General features: G+C 40.2%; 1 protein-coding gene across 3 annotated transcripts in view; it reads right to left on the reverse strand.

Annotated features, from left to right (window-relative positions):
* The window catches only part of snx29 (sorting nexin 29), a 128,095-nt gene that overhangs the window by 77,323 nt on the left and 23,090 nt on the right, over nucleotides 1-27,682 (reverse strand). For all 3 annotated transcript variants that reach the window (XM_067488052.1, XM_067488050.1, XM_067488051.1), the window contains exon 14: nucleotides 22,707-22,792. In XM_067488052.1, coding sequence (XP_067344153.1) covers nucleotides 22,707-22,792 — 86 coding nt within the window. The remainder of the gene's footprint in view (nucleotides 1-22,706; nucleotides 22,793-27,682) is intronic.

Consider the following 27,682-nt stretch of genomic DNA (forward strand, 5'->3'; position numbering starts at 1 on the left):
AGAAGATTTAGGCCATTAATAAAGGAAAAAGGACTATCAGGGGAGATTACAGATAACAATCTATACCAGTGTAAGCAAAAGGCAATGCAAGAGGTCTATCTGGTTTACTGCAAAAGCTCCTAAAAATGGCAGTATTCTAAAAAAAGACTCAAATAATAGCCAGTTTGTGGTCACAACACCCACTACCTTTCTGCTCTACAGAATCTACTACATAAAATGTGTGATTTAGGTCACACTGCATCCGATCACCTTTGCCTGCTGCAGCCTTTCTTTGTGCAGTTTACATGATCTCCCTGTGCTTGCATGGGTTTCCTCATGGTACACCAGCTGCCCCGCACAGTCCAAAGACTTCATGCATGTTAGGTTAATCGGTGAGTTTAAATTGCTTGTAGGTGTTAATGTAAGTGTGAATGGTTGTCTGTTTCTACAAGAGTTTCTGTGTTGGCCCTAAGAAAGACTGGAGACCTGTCAAGGGTGAACCATGCCTCTCGCACAATGACAGCTGGAATAGGCTCCAGCCCCCCATGACCATTAACAGTATAAGCAGTTACAGATAATGGATCGAAATGCAGCTTAGGTTATTGCTTGCATGAATCTCAAAATGAATCCACTCTGTTATATATTTTTTGTTTTTAAAGCATTTAATACTCTATGCAACCACAAGGGTGTCTTCTTGTGCCAGTCCCAAGTCTGGATAAACACAGAGGGTTGTGTCAGGAAGGGCATCCGGCGTAAAACACATGGCAAATGTGATATTTGAATCATGACTTCCACAATGAATCTGACTTCCATATCGTATCAGTCACGGCCCCGGGTTAACAACGACCACCACAACCGGTGCTGTTGACCTACAGGTAGCCGGGGAAGATTGGGCCACTGTTGGTCGAAGAAGGTATGTTCATATGCAGAGAGAGAAGAGAAAAACCAAGAGTGTAAGACTGACCGTAGGGACTTAGAATGTTGGGACTATGATAGGGAAGGTGGTTGAAATGATGCAGAAAAAGACGGTGGATATGCTGTGTGTCCAGGAAACCAGGTGAAAAGTTAGCAAAGCTCAAAGGTTAGGAGCATGGTTCAGGTTGTTTTACCATGGGTCTGATGGGAATAGAAATAGAGAGGGCGTTATCCTGAAAGAGGAGTTTGTGAGGAACGTTCTAAAGGTGAAATCAGACAGGTTGATGAGTCTGAAGCGGGAATTTGAAGGGGTGATGTTCAATGTTGTTAGTGGTTATGCCCCACAGGTAGGATGTGAGTTAGAAGAGAAGGAGAAATTTTGGAGTGAGTTAGATGAAATGATACAGAGCATCCCCAGAGGAGAGAGACTGGTGATACGTGCAGATTTCAATGGGCATGTAGGTGAGTGATGAGAATGTGATGGTCAGGTTTGGTCTTCAGGACAGGAACGCAGAAGGACAGATGGTGGTTGACTTTGCAAAGAGGATGGAAATGGCTGCAGTGAACACTTTCTTCCAGAAGAGGCAGGAACATATGGTGACTTATAGGAGCAGAGGTAGAAGCACTCAGGTGGACGACATCCTGTTTCGACGTCGTAATCTGAAAGAGATCAGTTACTGCAAAGTATTGGTAGGGGAGTGTTTAGCCAGACAACACAGGATGGTGGTGTGTAAAAGGACTCTGGTGGTGAGGAAAATGAAGAGGACTAAATCAGAGCAAAGGATGAAGTGGTGGAAGCTGAAAAAGAGGGAATGTTGTGTAGTTTTCATAGAGTAGATGAGACAGGCTGTGGGTGGTCAGGAGGTGCTTCCAGATGCTTCTAATAAAGCTAATGTGATCAGGGAGACAGGTGGGAGGGTAAGAGGAAAGAGGAAACTGGTGGAACTTGGTGGAACAAGGAAGTTCAGGAGTCTGTACTGGGAAATGGGTTAGTTAAGAATAATATGGACAATGAGATGAGAATAACAGTGAATAACAAAACATATAAAAATGCTACAGACAGCAGAGCCAATCGTAAAACTACCACACGGCTTACTAAGATAAGTCTGGTTGTTTGTCTCCGCTGGCACGAAGGTGGACATTTTCTGGTCAGATCCTATCTCAAGGTGGGCAGCAGTTGCTGACATGGCAAAAGTGTCTGATCAAATTTATAAATAGTCTTAATTTGGATTAATTGACAACATATAAATTTAAAAGGCTACTTTCTCGCGTAAAGAAAAATGTAGTAACACATTAGATTACAGCCTGTGACTTACAGGGTAAGTACAGCAGATTTACTGAGTACTTACTACTAACAACAGATTACCTCCACAGTAACTATGGATACATATTTGTTGTTACTTAATAAATAACCATCAATTCAGCTGTACTTAACCTGTAACTCGCGGGCTGTAATCTAAAGCGTTACCAAAAATATCCCAACTTAATAAAGTGATGTAATATCAGTACTAGGATGAAATTCTTTGCACCTTTGAGCACAGCTCATTAAGCCTCTCCACTATCCAGTACAGTGGCTCTGCTAAATTGACTGCCATTTTAGAAAGTCGACCTAATTGCTTTTGGGTTATTATGTTAAAAGTCTCCGTGCTGTTAAAGGGCACCTACACCGCTAACATCCAACTTAATCACACTGACCTTTTATTTGGATCTGTTCTAACTGCTGGAGCCGCCCACTGACCAAACACCATTTAACACCAATAACTAATAAAAAAGGGTAAATAGGTCATATTGTTAACAACCTACATTATGTAACCTCAATACAGCTAAATCTCTAAACCACAATTAGAAGCTGCAGGAGAGACTTGTTGAGTTTCTACTTGAGAATTTTAGAAATGGAAGGGTTTAATTCAAGAGAAAATGGGGGGAAAATGTGGGTCTGAAAAGTAAATAAGCAACCTCCTTTTTCAGTAGCGTCAAGGTGTCTGTCCTTAGTGCAAGAAAATGAAGGTACCCTAACAATGGCTGGTTTTATTGGACAGGAAAACATCTTTGTGTAGGTTATGAAAAACAAGCTGTCTGCTTCCCTGGTGAAAGAAATATTTGCAACATGGAAAAGGAGTGAAGAGCTGAAATTCAGCTAAGAGCAGTCACTTTGCCCTGACAAGAACAGATTGTATGATTCTCGCTGCCACTGCCAAAATACAGTGAAGGCAAATGCTGGATAGATGGAAGGGGAAAAAAAAAATAAAAAATCAATGTGAAAATCAATGGCAGAAACATTGAAACTATACAAGCACAAAAAGTTTTGCCCTGACATTTACAGGTGTAGAGTGGTTTGAGCTCCTCACGTACTTAAAAGGCAACAAGAAGACAAGGTAAGAAATGAGCACATTTTGCCATTCGGCCTGCCATGGATCGCTAAACCTACCTAGAGCTAACTGAGGGTCGACTGTGATTCAATGGACTCCACTGCCAGTCTGACAGAAAAGTCATGGTGGACAGTAATGAAAAAGGTAGCAGACACTGACACTGTGTACATTGTTACATTGTTGTGACTGTGATAAACTGACACTATGAAAAAAAACCGAACACCCATCTAATGTTACTGCTAAACTGCATTGGATATTTCAGAGTGTGATTGATCGGCTCACAACCAGAAGAGAAGACATATCCAATCCCTAAATTAACTCGTTTGTTGGGAGCAGTTACTCTTTTTTTTTATATATATATATATACATCCTTTCGGCTTGTCCTGGGAGTTCAGGGTCGCCACAGCGGATCATTTGTCCGCATGTTGACTTACAGCAGTTTTTACGCTGGATGCCCTTTCTGACGCAACCCTTTCCAATTTCTACCGGGCTGGCGAACGCCACTGCAGGGCTAGGGATGGGGATGGCCTGTTGGGGGTTCAGTGTCTCGCCCGGGGACGCTTCAACATGTGGTCGGGAAGAGCGGGGCGTGAACCTCTGACCCTATGGTGTGTGCACCCCATGAAGTACTTTTTTTTTTTTGAGGACTTGGCTCACGTGTTCTGGAGTGTTTCTTGAAAAAGAACAGACAAGATCTTGTGGTAGGTGTTTCGGAGGACTGATGCGAGAGACTGAGTGTGTGAGATAGTGTCCTGTGGTCTGGTTTTGTATGCCGGAGGGAAGTACAGGGTACCAAAGTGGCAGCATGAGCATTAAGAATTGATGTTCCCATCTGGAGGAGAGGGGAGATTTTTTTAACAAGACTTGATAAGAACAATCCTTTCATTTACTATCAAATTAAATGTGTTCTGTCCTTGCACTACATTGAAAAATGGAAGACAGAATGCGGGACAAAGAGGAAAAAACAGCCCTGCTGCAACCTATTAGCAAGTGTAATTTAGACATTTCCTTATTTAGAGCTGAGGGAAAGCCAGAGGGATTGTGACAGAGAGAGGCTACTGAGAATGACAGAGAGAATGAGTGAGAGAGATAAAGGACCAAGAATTAGACCAAGAGAGAGATATGATGAGAAATGTGAGGACATGGAGTGAGAGCAACAGCACAGAGGTTGTAGCGGGCTATTACAACTTTAAGGGAGAAAGGAAAATGGATATGGAGTCCAAAAGTTTTAAATATCTCCAAACTGATGACGTTTTTCTTTCTCGTCTGTTTGGGATAACTTACATTTTTTACCCTATACTGATATTAGTGAGTCCCTGTGCACTACATTCCATTTTCAAATGTTATTATAAGAAATTAACATTAAAGCCGAATTAAAACATATTCACAAGATTGTATGGTACATCTTAAACTGGTGCGAACAGCTTATGGTTGCCAGTAGTTACAGTAAGGTGAGAAAGTTTACACGTGGACAAAGATACCCGAGACATTTGACAAACAACTAGGTGTGAAAGAAGATGCATAGTGTATATATAGTTAGGTAAAAGATAAAAAAAGAACAGACAGAAACACAGAAATAGATGGACAAAGAGGAGATAAATAACCAACAGCTGTGTGATTGTGTGATCAGCTTCATTATAATCATCCAGTTAGAAAGAAATCTTGCGTTTCTGGTCGATCAATGCTGGATGAGAAGAATGGCACAGACCACAGGCTCCATATGTGCCTCAGGAACAAAAGGCAGCCTTAATTGAAGCACCCAAGTAAAAGGACAGAAGAGAGGGTGGTGGGCCTAGGGTGGCACATTCACAGCAGACAGGCTGGGAACATATGACTATGTGTCGAAGGCGCTCATTACAATCCCTCTGTCAGCATGACCTTATCAAGAGGTTCAGATCACTTCTTCCCACATCTCAACAAAAGATGTATCATTAGTCAAAACCTTTGTCAAATCAATGATTTGGTCTGGTGCATCGCCGACTCACAGAGAGGGGTCAGGCCACAGCAGAGGGGAGCAAGATGTATTTCCAAACTATTTAACAGTGTACATCTCATTTCCTTGCAGACCATTATGGTAAATCTACATTACGAAGGCCTGTCAGTGGCTGTCTGCCTCTCCTCACACCATTAGAGATCAGCAGACACACAGACGCCATGCCGGCGACTCATGGACACGCTGACATCTATGGGTAAAAGTTATAGACTTGGAAAGACCCGGTGCTACTATCTACTGTATAAACCAGGTTGTTACAGGTTATACGCGTAAAAGCCGCAATGTCAATCAGCAGCCACAACTGAGCTACTGCCTGTCATTTTAAATCATACTGTAATGACTATTCAGTGTGTAGACCCACAGCAGATATTCTGTACACGATACTGCGAAGATTTGTTTTATCATTACTTTCTTTAACTGCTAGAGCAGAAAAAACAGAAATGTCAAGTAATGCTGCAAAGAGAAAACAAGATCTGCTGTGATTTAAAGGCAATTAATCCAAGAATCACAACTAACGAAATAATTCATCTAGTAATCCCAAATCATTTTAAATTACTGGTGATGCATTTTTGGAGTCCAGGCTGTTCCTTCTTATGTACACTGGTCCCCACCAGTGATTATTACTGTAGCTGTTGGTTTTGTCTCCTCCACTTGTTACGTGCACTTTGTCGTTTAAGATCCCGACTGCCCGTCTTGGTCGTTAGCTAATTTAGCACCTTATGTCTGAGGCCAGTTTCATTAGTTTCTGGGTTATTTGTGTTTCCGGTGTGACGTGACAAATATACTGATCAACTGTCAGTGAAGTTGAAGTCTTAACCTACAAAACCTTGCCTTTTCTGCTGTCCCGGTATCAGCTGCTCCCACTTTTAAAGTACAAGTACTGTAAATTAAAATACAAGTTTCAAGCCACAAATTTTTGTATCGTGAAATAAATTTTACTTACATAAATCTTTATGAAATTCTCATTCTGAGCAGTTTGCTGATGGAGAGCTGATCAAGATCACTGCTAAAAATGTCAATCTCCCTACACAGGGTGGCAGTGAGCTGCATTACCACCAAAGCTTGATAGATTTATGATTTGTACAAGTGTTGCATGTTAAATGCTTTATTAAATGATGCAATTCTTGCCATTACAACAAAGGAAATCGTGGTTTAATAATCTGCTCAGCACACCACTTTCCTGCTTTGTTGTCCTGACTGGGAAGGTCAGTCAGAAGCAATATATTGAGGATTTTTCTTTTTAAAGCCAGTGTCAGAAATAGTTTCAGAATAGTTTTGAGAAAATGAATAAACTGTGGTGTAGAGTATCGCTCAATAACTTCACATAGGCAAAATGTGTGGAGGAAAAACATTATACCACAAAACTAAAATTACCACACACATCATCACAAATGCTCACTACATTCAAACCACACATACCATCTTAATAATACATGTATGCATCTTTTCTTAAGTCATCACAGCAGGCCTTCAATAGGATGCTCAACACCTCAACCAAACAAGTTCAAGAACTTTACTTCCTTAGTTCCTAAACAAACATTACGAACTGCATACTTTATTTAATCAATACGAGAGCCAATTATGCAGGAGATGAGGATGCTATTACGCACTGAGGTTCTGACATAGCTAATCACTGGAAGTGACAGCAGGTTTCAATCAGCGCCACCTGGTTCTCAGTCTTTGCACTTGGAAACAACAGTGCCGTGGTCGATTTTGTTTTTGTAAACTCTTCACGGTGTGTGTGTTAGATTCAGGCACTGTGGCTAATAAAGTCTGACACCAAAACGTGTCAAAGTTTATTAGGTGGCCTTTAATCATGCTGACTTATCTGCTTACATCTTAGCTTTATCCGCTGTCGAGCCTAATCAGCAGGGGAGTTTTGCAGAAAACAACTGAAGGGCGACAAGTTTTGTGACCTGTTCAGACAGTGATGACCCAAGCTGTTGTGCAGATGCAACTTCTTCCATATTCATATTTACACAGCAAAGGAAAACTAAAGAAAACTCCAGAAGCTGTTCACACATGCCATGGATGAAAGGGATGTGGAATGCAAAAATGAAGTATACTTTTGAGTCTTCTTTTCTGTTAAGACAGCGAATTCACAGCAGCAGCTACAAATGCAAGCTGATATTAGCTGCTGCAGCTGCAGCTGCTGTTGGTCAAAGGTGCAAGAGACAAACAAAGTCATACCACGTTTTATTCAAATCTCTACATCCATTTTGCGTTAGTGTGGATTTTTAACACAAGTAAGCATGAAAGATCAAGGAACAGCAAAAGGTAGGAAATAAATGTAGAGGAATGGAAATGCAAGTGAAGAAAGCGACTGCATAGGAGAGAACTACATTCCATGTGGCTTTGTGCCAGCATTATAGATTTCAATCACAGGCTGAGTTGCAATGAAAATCCTTTTGATCTAGACTCCAAAAGACTTGTAGAAAACAAGCATTTTTTTGAGTTGGCTGCAGCACAGTGGGATTCACCAAGGGAGGAAGTCCAAAAAATGCTATGATGGGGAAAAAAACAAAACTTTTCCCACTAAGTGGCATCTCTCCAAGTGAGTTATCTTCATTATGGTGTAGAAAGTTAGTTTTTCATCTTCAGCAGTTTACTTCTCATTCCAAGATAAAAGATTGGGTTTTGCATGTATATTGAGTGCTGGAAACTTGCTCATTTCAAGGACTCAAATTAATCCGAACCACAGTTTTCCAATTTGAAAGGGGCAGTAACAGGGAGCATTAGAAGGGAATGAAAATTCTTATCTCAAACTTAGTGCAGGACGTGCTTGACAGGTCACCACAAACATTACATCACAGATTGCTGTGTATGGGGCTGCATAGCCACAGATTATGTCCAGCACAGCATTAAAACCACCTATTGTTATTATTTGTATTGACTGACTGAAATAATAATAATTACTAATATACTATTTGTAGAGAACGCCTCCTATATAGGTTCTTTTACAGGAGTCCTAGCAGGATCCAGTGTGAGTCACTAAGTGCCCGAAAAACAATTTTGCTAAATATATTTGTTTTCAAGCAAAGAGCAAATGAGAAGAGCGATACAGCTTTCATATGTGTAGTTATTATTAAGCTGGAGCTGGAATCACATTAGTTTAAGATAAAGATTAAAAACAGGAATAAACAGCTTACCAAAAGTAAGAGAGGAAAAAAAGCTTGCAGCTTGGATTTTCTTCTAAAAAACTACAATTTCTTGTGTTTACACTTTGATTTTTGTATAGATTGAACAATTGTGTGTTAATTAGTGAGCTGTAGAGGGGCTGGTGGGCAGATTATTTATTACCTTTGGACAGAGCCAAGATCCATGTTTCCAATCTTTATGCTAATCAGCTACCCGCTGTAGCTTTTTATTATCATGTACAGACATGATAATCTTATCTTTTTTCTCTGTCAGAAAGCAAACAAGTGTAATCCTTAAACACTGCTGCTAGTGATTTTAAAAATGGCATTGCTTTACAATCAGGTTTCACAAAGCTTTCAACTTAAAGGACGTCTTCACTAATTTTGAACCTGCTTCTTTTGGTCCTAGTTTGGGTAATACATGTACATAAATGTCATTAAACTCCCCTTTGAATTCCCTATATCAAAATATCTCTCTATTTTTGGCTGAAAAATGCCTCCAGATGACATCATTTGGAGAAACCCTCAGTTCATATTATGTTGTTATCCTGCTGCTCACACTACGGAGTTTGTAATCATGGTCAACTCCTCTGGGTGATGTCACATGGTGGATTTTTTTTTTTCAAATAGAAGCAGAGAAATATTTTAGAAAAAATGGAGAAGTTGCCCCTTACGAGCTGATCAAATACATATTTCCTTACAATAAAAAAGCTCAGATGTTTCACTGAAGCATCTTTAGTGTTCAGTGTCCATAATTGAAATATCTATCCTTATGCTTTTACATGTTGTTCAGAGATCATTACAATCTCACAGCTGTATCTTTTAATCAGTTTAAAAATGAGTACTAGCGTTTGTTTACGTATATGTAAATGTTAATACAGATGATGAAAGATTTTATGGCTGAGAGTGAAAACTGTAATTTAATTTGTAATACTACAATCCAACAATATACAGACTTAATTGTCATGCTAAAAACAAACTGGGGATTAAGTTAATTGCAAACCCCCATCTCTAAACCCATGGATCTAAACAAATATCAAAGCCATAATGCGCCAAAACAGAAATTATATTTATCTCAGCCACATTCACAGGCACTGAGTACACTCAATGCAGAATCTATTCAGATTCATGAGATGATTACAGCAGCTCAGATGAATCATACATCAATGCTGGTTATCCAAAATCTGTTCACTTCATCAAGATTTTAAAAGAAAATGTACTGTTTACTTCTCTCCCAATCTGGCACATTTAAGGCATCTTTCAATGTTTTGCAGGAAGTGATGTAGGAGGCCGAACCGTTAGTGTGTGTTGGGTGCGTGTACACCTGGATTTTCTTTGTTCTAGAGCTTACAAATTACAACCTTATTACTCTTGATGCATGATAGCGTAGAACATAAATTACTTGAAAGTGAATCATCACCTCTGTGTGTTACTACAGAATATGCTGCTCAGCAGACAAGTCATTTTGCCTCTTCATCGGTATTCTGAGCGTGATGCGGTTCAGTTGGTTGGACGGTGAAAGAATATGTCCTGTGTCAGGAGAGGAAAAAAGAAATAAGGAGAAGTACAGCAACAGTCTGTGGAGACCTCTTTTCATCCACGGCAAAGGTGTTTGACAAATACAAAAGAGTCTGAAGATGAGAGGGCTGTCAGGAAGTGGTTAGAATAAGAAGCTCTGCAGCATCCCTCATCATCTCCTCACTCACTTCAATCTCACAGCCACTCGTCTTCCTTTTCTACCCTCCTGTGCTGCTCAAGTCCATTCTTTCCAAGAAAAGTCTCATGTCAGTATTAGTCTGATGCTTGTAAAAAAAACTGAATCCAATCTGTAACTCTACACATTGTTGATTCTTTCACCAAAACTGTTCTGCGAGAAAAAAAAAGTAAAAAATCTATTTCAATGTCACTGGGTAGATTCTCCTCTAGATGGGAAAATATAAAACTGTAGTGTAAAGACGTGGAGGGAAATTTAAGCACTGAAGACCATGGCAACATCCAACTGTCCACGAGGTCTTTCACTGAACTCTCCCCCTTTTTTGTAACAATATAAAATACTGTTGCAATGTACTGCAGTCGTCCACGGACCAAAGGGTCAGTGGTTCGATCCCCGGTCCTGGCTATATGTCAAAGTTCCACAGCACAAGACACTAAACCCCCAACAGCCCTCTCCCCTCCCCAGCTGTGCAGTGCCGGTCTGAGCCCAGTAGAAATTGGGGAGGGTTGCGTCAGGAAGGGCATCCAGTGTAAAAAAGGTCTTCGAGCCTCTTAGTGACATAGTGGCATCAAAAAGTATTCAGGCATCTGTGTAGTGTTGGAGTTTTTTAATGTCTTTGTGGCCAGAAGCATTATGTTTTGTATTTGTAACTCCATCCCATTCTCATCCCATCATGGACACCTTGAAGTATTTTTTTTTTTTCATATTAACACGTGTCTTTTGGAACACAGGCATGAAATGATAAGATTGTGATGGTAAAAGGTCAAAGTCAAACAGATTTTGTTTTGTATTAGTTTGTAAGTGGTCTGTGTCATGATCTAGTGTTTTTTTTAGTTATTGGAAGCTGTGTCTTTGTAACAGTGTATGTAAATATCTGGTTTCAACTGTATATACTGGTAATGTTGTGCTGCTTTCAACTGTCAGGTTTTTAAGTTGTTTTTGAAGCAGCACAAGAAGCAGGATTAAACTGTTTATAGACCAGGGCTTTTATAACATAGCACGTTAACAAGCTAAACAGACATTAGTCAAACACACACATACATACATGGTGGGGGGTTGCAGAGGAAGAGAAACAAGTAATTCAGTGCAAGGGGAGGGGGTGTAAAGTGGTCTGAGGCAGCAATAAAGAGATACAGACTTGCTGGTTTGCCGGTGCACTTCAGGAGAGTTACAGCGGCATCTCAAAGGCTCCATGGGGTTTCAAATGAAGACTCTCCCAACAAGCATGGATAGTTATCTGTGTACGACTAAATATTCATATCCAAATCTCAGCAGTGCACCAAAAAAGGAAAATAAAACTGGTAATTAAGCTAAGACTTATCACTCAAAACCGATCCCTTTCACATGTTTGGAGCAGAATTCGAAATTAGGCAAGAAGAATGATACTTTTGAGTTATGTGCCAAGATTGGGTTCCTAAAATGTACTAAAAACAAAGAGTACTATTGTTATTATTAATATTGCATTGATCATCATTAGAGAAATACTGAGCAGAGTAAATTGGAATGTCTTTCACTCTACGGTTCTTCTTTTCTATCATTGTCATAGCACTGACATTTACTCTTACCACTTCTACAATAAGGTGACCTGCTTGCAACAATTGTCCTGACAATGTCGCTTTGACCTCTGAAATGCTTGTAATCTCACTGATCAGAGTGAGGCTCATATGTGTGTACTCACTAAAAATCCCCTCGAATAAAACCAGAATAAAGATATCAATTATCAAACTTGGCATTGTTTTAATTGCTCCTACCATTACACAAATCAATTCCAATCATGATTTAAATCCCTGTACAATTATCTTCCTTTAAGTCTGCAGAAACCAGTGGTCTCCCATTAAATCAGAGTTAAGGGCACATTTTTAAGTTTAGCACTTTATTTTAGAATAAAATTCCAGCAAAATTTAAGACATTCCCATTACCATGAGCGGCACTTTGTGTTCATCATTAATTAACTACTGTTAGCATGTTAAGACTGTCTTACTTTGGACACACTGGTTAAATGGTGTGATGTGTTTAAACAACCATTTTAATAAGTGCAAGCTGCAGAAAATTAAAAAAAAGGGTAAATGTTTGATAAAGATAAATTTCTATTTTTTCTAAAACCAGCATTTGCCTTCAGAATAGGGGTATTATTAGGAATTTATCTATAACAAATTCAATTTCGGTACTGATTATTAGCATTTATACTATATCTGTAATCTGAATATTCCTCCTTAATTTAAAGATTACAAAGAGGCACTGCACTGTACGATGTGTCCTTATTATTTATTTAATTATTTTAATTACTTTGCTGCATTTAACTCTTGAAGTTACACAGAATGTAAACAATGTAAAAACACTGGTGACAGTGGTGAATACATCACCATTAGTGCATGTCGGGAACAACTTAATTCAACAAATGGCTCAAATAGCAAAAGCTTTAGTGAATTATGAATGACCAATAATTTGCAGCACTGACACTGAGTGCTGCAGAGACTCATCAGTATTGCAGCACTGACCAAAGAGAAAACAGTGACAAATTTCAAACTGGTATTTGGGACAAAAGCTTACTTTAGATAAAAAGCGAATGTATTTTTATCATGAATGAGGCACCTGTCATCGAGTCATTAAGCTGATTATGGGGTGAGATGTCTTTTAGATTTGCTTTGTTGCTTAAATCAGCATAATTAGTGCTGTGCAAAAGAAGAGAAAAATTTAGGAAAAGTAGAGATATTACAAGTATCTGAAGATGTTTTCTGATATGTTTCACCTAGAATCACTGGTCACTTGAGGATAAAAGAAAAACAAAAAAACAAGGTCAAGGTGAGAAATACCCAGAATCTTACAGTAAATAGCAAAAATGTTCATATCCAACATAAATGTTTACTAGCATGAGAGGACAACACTAACTGGGGAAAGGACAAAACAGCCAGATGCTCCAACAATTTCATTATCACCTCTGTGTGGGACACAACATGTAGGTTGGCTGTCACAGAGCACAGATCAGCTCTGATTAAAACCCCCCTCAGCCAAAGCAAACCAACGATAATATCACTGATAAAGCATGCTGGAAGCCTTTACCTCCTACCCAGAGTGCATTGCAGTGACTGAGAGAAGGGGTGCGGAAATCAGTGGGACTGCCGCAGGTGTCTGACATACAGCAGCTGTGGTAATTAATAACCGCCCCTTTCGAACAACGCACATCCGCATCAGACTCTCCTGCTGCGATTCAAACACTCGCACAACCTTAACCTCAAACTCTCCTTGTGTACTTTGGGATGCACACACACACACACACACACACACACACACACAAAACTGTCGCAGATATTCACAGCTCCACCACAGGATCGCCACAGCAAAAACGTGTCTAAGTAAAACAACAGCCGGCATAACAAGCAGACGTCGTGTCATCCCTATATCCCCGACATCTGCTGGACCGCTAAAGCCCTGACACCACTGAGCAGCATGCCAAAATCTGTCTGTGCTGTGTTTTCATCAGGACTGGCAGTCATGCAGTAAATGGCCAGGACTTTGCTAATACAGCACCGGTTCCCACAGTGGCTGGAGGGCAGGCAGGCGAGTGAGCTAGGACCAGATGTAATCACTTTCAGATAGAAGTGGGAGACAGGAGGGGGAGACAGACGAGGAGATGTTAAAAAGAGCGTGTGTGTTTGTAGATACTAGTTTAGAACAAGTACATTCTCACAAAAACACATTCAGCCTCATATCAGCACAGACATAAACTTATGAAGTGCAGTAAGATGCACCTTGCAGAGACTTTGAGTACCAGCTATAGCCTGGAGCGGTGTGTGTGTGTATATACACAGTAAAAGTATAAGAGTGTGTTCAAACATGTGTGTGAATTCAAAAGCACCTTGAGGCAAGAGAAGAGGTGAATCTCCAGATGCATCACCTGACTGCTTGCCACTCCCACAGTCTCCTCTCTCTTCAAACTCATACATTAGCTGCTCTCTCTTTACTTAATCCAGTCTCAGAGACAGGCACTGAACTCCATTACAGAGCTTCAAGAGGACTGAACGGGCACAAATATCAGAAACGTCTTCTTTAAATCCTCAAATTTTCCACACAATGCCTCAGTAGCCTGAAAGCTTGAAAATCCCTCTGGAACTCTGTAAGCTCATCTTTGATCCTTCTTGAAGATGATTTGATATTTAAAGGATCTTAGTTTTCACTTATTCTATTCAACTCTAGGCAACGTACTTTATATCTGACCATCTTTTTAATTCAGGAAATATATTTATAAAATGACTTGTGCTTGAACTGAGACAGACTCCTACTGCCGACAGAAAGACCTGATAGTCCATTCAGTGCAAAGATTTGGGGAAAAAAAGTCAATGTTCCAAGTGATAATGTGATACCATCTTGTTGGTTTAAAAGAACTGCAGACAAAAAAAATGGAGACTTTGTTTTCATGCATTACTTTTATGCACACAAACACACACACACACTCCTCATTGGCAGTGTTTGACAGGACAGATGGACAATGACCCCACGCATACTGTGAAAGCACTTGCTGAAGGCAAAACACTGCAAAATCAATCAGAAAGCGAAGATAGCTTCAGTAAGAAACACAGCTACTGCCGATGTCTATGGGTTCTAGACTTCAAGTAGTCCTTTGTGACAGGCTGCAAAGGATTTCCAATCAAATATTAAGGCAGAGAAATATTTTTTGTAAATATTTATGTGCCACCAAAATTTGCTGTTTATGGATTAAAATGGCTGTTATGTGTACAGTTCCTGCTCCTCCTTTAAACAGGGTTAACAAGGTGACAGCTACCAATTTAAGCTTATCTTGATTGCCTTGATACAGTTGCTCTTTCCTGGTTTTTTATAGTTTCATGGCATTTTCTTCTTAATCTAAATGGAAGAAAATGCTTAATTATTGTGTATTATTGTACAAAATCTACTTTAAATATAAAGATTCAGATGTAGGGATTTGGGTTGCTGGAAGTCTTATTAATGCAACAGCTAAACAATAGTAACTGTCAGAGAAAGCATATGAAAGATTTATTACTGTAAAACCGAGCAAGTGCTGATTCATCCCATCTCTTAACATAGTCTGACTAAACCCAAGTCTGTTAAAAAAAAGATTTTATACAGAAAGCTAACAAGCAAAAAAAAAAAAAAAAAAAAAAATGAAGCCGTACTATTATTCAGAAAAACTGTTTAGTGACACAGTATAAGTAGGGACCTAGATTTCACAGTTACATTACAAGCATCTTTATTTATATTTGTTATTTAGGCTTTTAGGAGGCATAAATACAGCAATATTTTGGTTGTCAAATACTGCGCCAAAATGCCAATAACTCAAACAAACATTAAGAGTTGAAGAGTGAAAAGCTGCATCAGATGAGAATCAACACCCCAATGCAGTGCTTTCCCTCCGCACATTTCCATATTTATCTCTGCGAAAAGGCGGATGTGATGACACCCAGCAGGCTCTGGCATTTAGCGAGATGATTAAAATGTTCATTAACGCTGATCCGTCCAGGTGATGAAATCCTTCACACACCCCTGCTGCGCCCACAAGGAAACGCCCACACACACACACCACTCAGGTGCTGACCACCTGGCCCTACCTGTGACTAACAATATGGGATGTCACCTCTCTCGTGCCAGGTGAACAAACACTGTCTGCAGACTTCACTGGCGTGCACACACACACACACACACACACACACACACACACACACACACACACACACACACACACACACACACACACACACACACAGACCACCCTGTGCTGAATAAATGAAAGTCCCTCACACCTTTGTGCTGGTAAACATGCCCAATCTGTTGGATTAAGACCTGAGAGGCTAAACAATGTAAGCTGCTGCCCAGCTTCTTTGTTATGATCTGAGGCTGTGGCTAAATGTGTGGGCACAATCAAGCTCAGTTCACATAAAGAATGACTCATCATTTGCTCTTTTACAGTCGGCCTACTGGGACGTAAATAACCTTATAACATAAACCACTTACACACCAGTCACAACAGTTTCATACCCACCTACAGCCGCTAATGTGCAGTTTAATTTAGGCCCCTCTCTCTCTCTCTCTCTCACACACACACACACACACACACACACACTGTGTGTTTCAGATACACATGAGGGGGACATGGGACTTGAAAATACAATTAACACAAATACAGTATATAAACATGCATACATATGCAGATTCACCCTGACAAAACACATACCTACACACATTTATTTAATAATGAGTCCCCTCTCACCATCCTGACCTGCTTTTCTCACATTAACCCCCCAAACACACAGCTACTCGTAAGTTCACAAGTAATGAAAATCCACCTTTGTGTTAACACAAATTCTGTCTACGCACCATTTAACAAGTCAGCACCAGAAAAGAATATAACTACACACATCCCACATTTTTATTAACAAGCAAACACACCTTCATGTGTTTATGTGAAGGTAAAGAGACCTTGTGCACATAAACCGAAAGACAGAATGCACACATGCACTCATTAGCTGACACCTCACAGCAGGAGACCCAACTTCCCCAAGGCCAAACACGGGCAAAATGGAGCACATGAAGGGACAATACATGTAGATGTATGTGGGTAATGAATAAGTTACACACTTCTTTAGAGCAGGCGGCGTTGACAAATGCCTCTCATTCACTCATTAGGCCACTGGCTGTCAGAGGAAACAGGAGAAAGCACAGCGTAGCGAGGGAAGCTTATTGGGTTTTAAACGGCCATGTAATCCATTTCCTTATTGGAGATGAATAAGCTGCTGTCTGCAGCAGGTGCGTTTGTTTGTTTGACAGCCAGTGTAATCCTGCCAGGAAAAACACAGGTGAGAGAGACAAAACAAACAGTGAGAGGTTGAGATAGAGTGTATTTGCATAAAAAATAAAAAGCATCCAATTAATAAAAAGTTATTTTAAAAAAATGTAAAAAAAACACAAATCCAAACTCATACATTCAATCTGAACAGCCACGGGGAAGATTTAGTTGATTCGAGGGGATTAGTAGCGAAGGAATAAGAATGGCTAAAACAAAGCTAATCCTCTCATTCTCAATGTTCCTTTTGTATCTTAAGGTCACTACTTACTTTTTCTTTGATTTTTTGGGGAAAAACAAAGAGCATTAATGGAAAAGAGTGATGAAATTGCACAGATAAAAACAAGTGGCAATAGAACAACAGAGCTCTTGACCATACAATGGAAGACCCTTTATCAATACCCTCTAGCGTCTTTAGCGTGCTCAGACAGCAGCTAACAGGTTAATAACTCATGATCTCAACCCCACCAATGGCACCAACCTTTTTTTGTATACAGCACAACAGGTCAATTACCACGAGCATGTGCAGCAATGACAAAATATCAGAATGAAGAGCTGAAACCCATTTCCCCAAGTTCAGCAGCCATCCCCCGAGGGAATCAATCCCACGGGTAATGGGTAGATTCAAACACCAGCCAGGGGTTAAACCTTCTCCTGGGACAAGGAAACATTAGCACCTGACAGACAAAGTGCTTACACTGAGGGTAAGACAGAGTGGGTTTGCTGAGAAAATACTGTTTTGTTTTTAAATCAAGCCAATGCCTTTGCCCAATTTCAAAGCCCGGCTCTGTATAACTGCACCAGTCACTTTAGACAGAACTACTCTATCAAAAGATCCACAGGTCTTGTGGAACTGTTTCATCACACACACCTCACCTCCTCCATCCAAAGCCTGAGCAGAGCTGCCACATTCACACGAACATTTCCTCGCCTCTAATTTCTATCCTAAAATTTCGTTAACATGTAGTTAAATGGTCTGTGTTGCACTTATATAGCACTTTTCTACCTATATGTGCTTAAAACGCTTTACACTGCTTCTTATTCACCCATTCAAACTCATAAGCACACACACACTCACACACTCAAACACAGATGGGGGAGCTGTTATGCAGCTGGCCAACCCTCACCTTGAGCAACTAAGTTGGGGTTCAGTGACTTGCTCAAGGAAACTAACATGTGACCGGAGGAGATGGGGATCGAACCAACAACCCTGTGATTGAGGGAGGACTGCTCTACCACTGGGGAACGTAGTTTAAATCTGATGTGCAGTCGCCTCAAGTTGGAGCACTAACAATTATTTTACTCTGTCTTTTCATTGATGCCAAGCTTTCAAGTGCTCTTTGCTTCTGTTTAGCTGTGACTCCTTCTGAACTTTTTCTTCCTTTTCACGAGTTAACATACGTCCAGGTGCTGCAAGCTTAATAAGTAAGATTCATCATTTGAGTCTATTTGGGCTGACTGCCCTTTTGGGCTGTTGTTTCAGAGATGTTTTGGAGATAAAGTCAGAGAGACTGAGGTGGTTTGCACATGTTCAACAGGAGAGACTGTATATATAGAAGGATGCTGAGGATGGTGCTGCCAGGCAGGAGGTCTAGAGGAAGATCAAAGAGGAGATTTATGGATGTAATGAGAGAGAACATGAAGTTAGTTGGTGTGAGAGAAGAGGATGCAGAGGACAGGGTTAGGTGGAGGCACATGATTCGCTGTGACAACCCCTGAAAGGGAACAGCCGAAAGGAAAAGAAGAGGAAGACCTGGGCTACTCAGATCCAGACTGAGATTCTGGGTCTCTTTGTTTCTTTTAAAATAAATTCTTGCAGGTCAGGTTTCCACAGGCCTGTTTCTGGATTGGCTCCCAACCACAGAAAAATGCAGGGAGTCAGGGCAAAATGATGAAACTGGGTGTAAACGTGCAGCATCTGAGTTTTAAAAAATGCATTTAAATGTGAGACATTTCAATGTCTCACATGAAAAGGGTCTTAAATCAAAAGAAAATCTAACTTACACTATCAATGTCAGAATGAGAGTTTCAGTAAAATGTATTGCAAGGGACTGACCTTGCACTAGATTAAGTAATGCACAATAAATACTATAGGTACTATAAGATTTACATAAGTTATGGCTATTTAAAATCATTGAAAATATCAGAAAGCTTGGTTATTGTGTGTTGCTATTCCACATGCGGTTCCCCCTGGAGATTCCTCCTTATCTACTTACAGTAAACGTGACTGCTAAACTACGAGTCCTGTGGGGTTCATACACATGACTTACTCGGATGTTATACAAATTGAGATGCTAGAATGACATAAAGTATATGTACAGCTTGTCAGCTACTTTAGAAACATATGCAGAATTTCCTAATTTAATTAACTAATGTCACCTGAATTTTAACGTGTTTGTTTTAAAGCAAACACTATAAAACATAATATTCTCTCATGTGCAATTGTAAGTACAGAGGGGAAACCCCCCAAACAGAGATGGACAGCATCAGGCAGGAAACAATAATTATTGCTCATCTAAAACAGAGGGACAGGAGAACAGTCTTTTGTGGGATGTCAGTACGGTTGACAGTGCCTGAGGAGTCTTCAAGAGATCCCGTCTTCAGTGCTATCATTAGACAGGAGGGGTTTCCGAAAGGCTGCGCACTGATCACAGGGAAGCATCCTGACAGCACATGAAAAAGGGCGCTTTTGTATCAAATCATCTTCCTCTTTTATCCCCCTCTTTCCCACACAGGTTTTGCTTCCCCTAAACTGCTCACACATTATTTCTGCTCCTATACTCTCAACACACACACACACACCAACCAGCAGACTCTGGTAGTCAGCATCAAAGTATGATGGATCGAGGCACATCATTAGCAGAAGACCGAGGCGAGGAGGGATGAAATCATTTCAACGCTACTGTGGAGAGGGAATTACTACGCATGTTGGGATGTTGGGGAAGGAGGATGGAAGGAGTGGGAAAGACAACGGGAAGGGTCAAAGAGGAAAACGAAAGGCCAAAAATAATGGCAGAATTAAAAGTCAACATGTTTGGGAAAGACAGTGAGTGGTGGCGAAACAAAAGCAGAAAACACAAACAAGAGAAAGCCACAAAACCCGACACAAAGTCTGATGGCAAACCACAGAAGGTTTGTTAAGCCTATGGGGTTGAGACAAATCACCCAAACCAATCATCTCCCATCGTCTGTGTTCCTCCCTGCTGTGATCTCCAGTGTCAGCGAGCCAGGTGGCCATGTTTGACGGGCTGAGCACAGTAATTGCCAGGAACCAGAGAGATGAAATGTGAAGCTTTTGTGATGTTTTAAACATCACACCATCGCGGGCTAAAGTTGCCCAGGTCTGCACTTGAATAACAAGTCTAAGTTATCAACGCTGTGGACAACTTTGTTTGAATTGTCACAATAACTACATCTTTCCCACAAAATACAGCATATCATCAAAATTGTTTCGACACAGGATGATCCAGTTTTACAATGTCGTGAATCATATCGGTTACTACATTATATGGAGAATGCTTTTGATTCATTATTCTAATCAATAATAATAACAACAATAAACTGACGGACAAGAAAAAAATGCTTTAAACACAATAATAATTATATTAATAATAGTATTTGCACACAATCAATGTCACAGATGACATTTAGATGAGATTTTTTTTGTAGCACACAAAGAATACTTGGGTTTAAGATGTAAAGATTGATATGATATGATATAATTAATATGTTATTTATACCTTGATGTGTTAAACAGCATAGAAACAACATATAACCCAACATGAAAAGCAGAGACCTGCCTACAGAAAAAAAGCAAGACACTTCAGAGGGAGGACACAAACATTGGGAAATCAATCCAATTATTAAGAATGTCCTGAAAATGAAAAAAAAGCACTGGTGTACTTAGCAACATACACAGAACAGGTCAGCAAAGGAAAACAGCGAGTTGAAGTTCTCACAATTCTTCTGCCAAGAAAAACCCAAAACAACTAATGACATCACCAACAAACTCAACAGAGCAGGGCTGAAGGTATCAGAAGAGAATGAATGATAAGAGATATGGCTCTTTATGCTAAATTATCTGATGCTGTTCAGTTTTCAGTTTGGTTTTTACACTACTCGAGTTTTAAGTTTGCACCTCAACGGTAACATCCTAAAACAGTATCTCTATTATTAGGCATTTCAAGAATAAAACACAAACCACTGATAAAATGTCGGAGCTAGAAATGAGGTCAGGACAGAATTAATGGGCCTCAGAAATCCCACAACAAGAAGAAAAATAAGTGTAAAAAGAGTGGGTTTGTCTTGTAGTATTATTTTGTTTATATTTGCAACTGCTTAAATGTAGGTAAAAAAAACAGAACGTATACAGTAAATCAACAGAAACCGCTCTGCCATAGTTCTCAGTGTAGTGACACCACTGAGGCAGGTGAAACTGGTAAAAGGTGAGAAGTGCCAATATGCAAAAAAGTCATTAATTTAACGCTTTATTACATTTGCAATTTATTGTTAAGGTTATCATACAAATTTTAAACAACCACCCAAGAGAAATCAAAAGCAATCCGAATGGCTGAATTATTACTAAGTGATCTACTATAAATATTAATCATAGCAGGGTTATATGACAAGTCTTGTTTGTTTCAGTACTGGGAAGCATAAGGCAGTGCAACTTGAAATTTTGAACTAACATTACATTTACCAGTCCTAGTAATGTGTTGATGGGAGTTTGATAAAAGTTTGATATGAATTTTTCATTTCAGGGTCATAGCCTCTACCAAAAGTAGAGAATTGTTCCTGTTTTATTTAAATATCGTTTCTTAGCTGCAAGCTTTTCTGTCAGGAATCATCTTGTTTAGATCAGAGTTGGAGAGTGTGTTAACAGTTTCCAGCTGTAACGATTGGGCCTAAACTAATGTTAGCTCAGCATGGCCTGGCTGCCTCTCAAATAACAATGCCTTCCTCTCCGTTTCCACAAATTGATACCGAGATGTTTCTAACATTGTCACAATACCAGGATATAAGTGAGATTTGATCATTTGACAGGTTTTTATGCATTTCACAAATCACAACGTTGCTGTTCATAAACTGACTTCCAACTTCGATCCAGGCCTCTTTTCTAATAATAGTGAGCAGCTGGCATTTTGACACATTTCGAAATGACTTAATGCACCAAATTATATTTGTTTGTTCTCTATTAAAATTAAAACATTTTAAAAAACTAAATTGACTTTATATTACAAAGTACCTCTCTGTCTCAAAAAGCCCCAAAAGAGCTGACAAACACATAAACCCTTCAGGGTGTCGCAGATAACCGTTTTCCTTTCTATCCTCCAAAATGCAATTAGCCATTATGTGGCCCTGTATAATCTGCCATGTTTGTTTTATTTGCCTTTCATACAGCAGGGGTTTATCTCGACAGTCTTTCCTCAGAGCACCACTTACATTCCCCAGCCATTGGGAAACAAAGTCAAATTAAACAAATCTACCCAAAAACTGAAAGTGCTGAGACAGAAAGATGGATTGCACAGAGGCTCACTCAGTTGGACAGCGCTTGGAACCATAAAAAGCGAGGTTAGTCATCTGGGCTCCTGAGAAATGCATTAGAACTGATCTGGGATGTCGGAGGAAAGTGATGATGACCTTATTTTTCTGTTTATGCATCTGTGAGCGTTTCTGTTCCAGAGCAAAATAGATGGACTGGGACACAGATATGAAATATATTTTCAGACCATAATGGTGTGTGTGTGTGTGTGTGTGTGTGTGTGTGTGTGTGCGCGCGCATTACCGTCATTGCCCTGGCTCCCCTCTCTCTTCAGCATCTGTACCGCCCCCACATACTTCTTCAACTGGACCTTCAGGACCTCGTTCTCCCTGGACAGTCACATGCACACAGCCCATAACAGGAGAGCACAAAAAAAGGGCTGCTATAAATTCACATTTTAATAAATCAGATTTTGTGAATTTAGACATAATAATCACCCACTGACTTTATTGAACTTGCTTATAGCATAAGCAGGTTACACCAGCTCAGACAACAGTTTCACACCTGACCTTGAATCCTTCATAATCAGACTATAATAATTTTTTCATCAGCATTTTCTGAATAAAAGGAAGCACTTCCATGGATGCTCTGAGGAACCGATCATCAAAAACAGGGGCGTAGATGGAATGAAACACACTTAGGACATGAATCTTCAAAGTATTATCCATAAAAAAGCTGCTAAACACAGATAAATAACTCCGGAGGTTTCATGTTATGATGTGCCAAATGTTTTCTTTGCAGCCAGGCCAGTTCAGCACCTGGAGTCTTCTCCTGCAAAGCCATGCTGTTTGTGAAGGATGCAGTATGTGGTTTAGCATTGTCTTGCTGAAATATACAAGGCCTTCCATGAAAGAGACGTTGTCTGGATTGGAGCATATTTTGCTTTAAAACCTCTATGTACATTTCAGCATTGATGGGGTCTTTCCAGATGTGTAAGCTGCCCACACCATAGGCACTAATGTACCCCCACACCATCAGAGATGCAGGCTTTTGAACTGTCTGCTGATAACAAGCTGGATGGTCCCTCTCCTCTTTAGTCTGTAGGACAGTATCCATGGTTTAAAAAAATATTTTGAATTTGGATTAATCCGAACACAAACCAGTTTTTCATTTTGCCTCAGACCAATTTAAATGAGCTTTGACCCAGAGTACGGTAGCTTTTCTGGATCATATATGGCTCCTTCTTAGCACAATACGGCTTTAACTTACATTTGCTGATTGTACGGCAAACCCTGTTTACAAACAGTGAAAGTGTCCCTGAGCACATGCAGTGATTAGAAAATCATGCCAGTTGTTATATTAATGCCACCTGAGGGCCTAAAGATCACACACACCCAGTGTTGGCCTTCGGCCATATTCCTTGTGCACAGAGATTCCTCCTGATTCTCTGAATCTTTTGATTATAGCATATATTGTAGATGGCGGGATCTTCAAAGTCTTTGCCATTTCATTTTGAGAATTATTATTTATTTATTTTTTGTCTTTTCTGCTTATCCTGTGAGTTCAAGGTCGCCACAGCAGATCATTTCCACATGTTGATTTGGCACAGTTTTTAAGTCGGATGCCCTTCCTGAAGCAACCCTCCCCAATTTCTACCGGGCTTGGACCGGCAGTGCACAGCTGGGGAGGGGAAATATTTACAGGCATCAGCGTTTGTTACACATTGGCAAACCTTTGCCCATCTTTACATCCAAGAGGCTCTGCCTCTCTGAAATGTTCCATTTATACCCAGTCATGTTGCTGACCTGTTGCCAATTAACCTAATTGGTTATCAAATGCTTGTGGTAGTTACTTTCCCAGCCTTTTGTTGCCCCTCTTCCAACTTTTTTGAGAGGTGTTGCTGGCATCAAATTCAAAATAAGCTAAACTTTTCCATTAAATGGTAAAATTTCTCAGTTTCAACATCTGATATGTTGTTTATGTCCTATCATGAGTAAAATGTGGGTTGATGAGATTTGCAAATCATTGTATTCTGTTTTTATCTAAGTTTTTACATCTTCCCAACGTTTTAGTTAATAGGGTTGTAAATTTAATGTAATAAAACGTAATCTGATTATTATCTTAATCACAAGTATAGAGAAAACCCATTGTGTTTCAGCTTTGAAAACAAACAATTATTCTACTGTGTCCTTTTTTTTTTTTCAGAGCATACGCACTAAACAATGAAAGTGCGGGCGAAAAAGGAAACTGAAATAAGTAAGTGGAATCCGGTGTTCAGTCTCCCAGAGATGCATTTTCTTTTCACTTTGCAATGCCACATCAGATAAAGAGTCTGGGTTTAAGACAAAGATTAATGCCAGGTGGAAATGGGGTCAGAGTTACAGCCCAGTCGAGCTACATTCCTTCGTTAGCACTGTTCACAGCAGTGGTTGTAGTTTGTGTGTTGGACTAAGGCTGAGGACGCAGACACAAAGAAATAGTGATAAAGAAACAGAGTGGGAGACAGAGGCAGTCTCCTTACAAGGCTTAGCCAGTTGAACATCGTTGACTTTGGGGAGGAAATCAATCAGAATTGGAGTGTGGCTTTATGCCCTTGGCAGTTAAATTTAACAGCCTTTGTCTTGCTCCAGCACCATCCCCCCACCCCTTATTCTCCACGGGTGATTTTGGGTGCCCTGCTTATCAGCCCTCATTCTCCACCAACAAAAGAGGCGCCTGCCGGGATACCTCCTGAATCCACACTACGAGCTCTCCAAGGAGCCGTCCACGTCGTCCTTATCTGAACCACCCACAGCCTACACACTTTTCTAGACTGATTAAATTACAGCTAATACATGCCACTTGCACCATGTGCGTGTTTGTGTGTACTTGAGGAGATGCACAGAGATTCAGATCCCTTTTTGCTTATTATATGATTGAAGTGGCCTTAAATTTGAAGCCCAGCGTAAAACATTAGTAAATGCATTATTACTACACAGATGTTCTGTTCTATTCCTTGGTGAATTCTGCTTTGTGGACACTAGTAAGAAAAAACTGCATTCATGCATGCAATTCAATTGCTTTTAGCTTGAATACCTTTTAAGGGCAGCCATCCTAGATTGATGTGCTACATTCACTTCCTCAATACCTTTGGCACATCCATTTGGTGGACAAGCATCATTTAGACCCAAAGGAGAGAACATGATTTAATGCTCAAACAAAACGAAATTACTAGAATTTGCAATTTTCTAAACCCCAAACCAGTAGCAAGAAACAGCAGTTCAGGCTCTCTGCTGATGTTATCAAGACATTAAGTTCTTTGACACTTTGTTTCTAGTAAATGTTGAATTACTCAAAATGTGTTTCAGACTCATCTGAAACTTTTTGTCTAGTCCGCCCTAAGGAATAGTGAAGTTTACGATCAGTACTTTAAAAACTTCTGCATCTCTGTTGCAGAAACTGCATCCTTCATCCAGCTAATGTGAGCCAGCCCCAAACAACGTTCCCTCTAAGAGCAATACTCTTACCCAGAAATACTGTTAGAATGAATGTCTGCAAAGAGAATAACACAATTTATTATGATGCTTAATGAAACTGTTAAAAGACGTCATCTTCATCTACGTGAGAAAGTGGTCAACGATGAACAACTTTCGGCTCGTCCCTTCAGCGAACGTGTTTGGCATGAATTTTTTCGCCAGCTGCCCTTCCTGCAGAAAACCTCACATTTTATCCGGGCTCAGTAGCGGCACCAGGTTGGCCCTTGGTGGCTGGAAGGGGCTACACCTGGTGGAGTTGCCTTCTGCATCCCAACATGATGCTCTACCCCTGACCCACCAGGCCCCATCCATGTGAGAGACTGGTGTGAAAGACAAAAGGTGATTGTGCATAAGAGGATTTATAAGGTAGTCTGTGATTGTTTTGTGGGCAAAAGAAGCATTGAGAGAAAAGTAAGAAAAAAGGCTGTGTGCCTCAGAGATAGATTATAAAAACTGTTTTGTGTGCAAATGAAGGAGATGGGGAAAGAGCGGAGAAACAGTGTGCATTTGAGAGATAAAGAAATTGTAAATACTTTGTGTGAAACACAGAATTGGAGAAGAACCTAAAGCTTGGCATGTTTTTTTTATATAAAGCAAATACTGTAACTATTAAAGAGTGAAATATACGAAAAATCTCCTCTGGAAGACCAAGCAAGAAAACTTATCTCAATAGAAAAGCTAAAACTTAAACTACACAGTAATTACTTACGCTGATTCAAAGCCCTGGGGTGATTTTTTCTCTCCCCACACCCTTACGTTTCCTTTATTATCCCTGTGTTGAATTGTTGTCTTAATGTGCAATAAAAACATAAAAATTGGCTATTCTTCAGGTACAGCTTGCTTTTGTTTGGCAATAGTAAATGAGAGGTCCAACAATGCCTTCGGAGACAGAGCGCTGTTGCTGGTTAATGCTCCTGAGTGCAATTTACTGCTGAGCCTATCTGAGAAAAACTAAAATGCACTCCTGTGTCAAACACTCCAAAGACTCAATGCTTAAAGCTTTATAAAAGACACACATATGTGGGCTACAATATACGTCCCCACGCAGTTACGACAAGACTATAGGGTGCAGGACAGGTTGTTAAAACTTGAGTATTGAAGGGAAATCTACGCCCTTCCTCCCCCAGGCGGTGGGCCATAATTGACCTCCCAAAGAAAGAAAACAACAAGTCAAAACACTTCTAACAAGTAAACTAGTCAAACCTCACAGCTACTCTCTCAGCCACCTCTTAGATCAGCCATACTAGACTGCCTGGAGAAAAGACGACAGCTCTGCCAGCTAAGAAAAAGGCATCTGCTCTCATTTTGTGTGTGTGTGAGTGTGAGTGTGTGTGTGTGTGTGTGTCCGCCTGTCCAACCTCCCCCTCTCCCAGTGACGAGGTACCACTTCCTGGCCTAAGCCCACTCGACTGGCCACATTCCCATCTTCCTGCTGCGAGAGGCCTGATTTTTGCTCTCCCTAATTACGTCTTAATAAAAAAAAAAAAAGGGGGGGGGGGGGGGGGGGGGTTGCACAAGAAGTTGTGGGGACAGAGTTTGTGTGTGTATGCTTATGCGTGTGTGCATCTTAAATGCTATCCTTGAGGGAAAAGTTTGAGGGTCCGCTATCAGTGGTGCTGACAGTTGGTAAATAAATGGAACAGTGTGATTAATGTATAACGTGAGGATTTATGGGATTTGGTTATCATATACTGTTTAAATGTTACCAAAAGTAAAAAATAATTGTGATGTACTTGCACCACATCACCTGCATCCTTGAGGCCT

This window comes from Channa argus, chromosome 20 (assembly GCF_033026475.1).
Source record: "Channa argus isolate prfri chromosome 20, Channa argus male v1.0, whole genome shotgun sequence".
Lineage (NCBI taxonomy): Eukaryota > Metazoa > Chordata > Actinopteri > Anabantiformes > Channidae > Channa > Channa argus.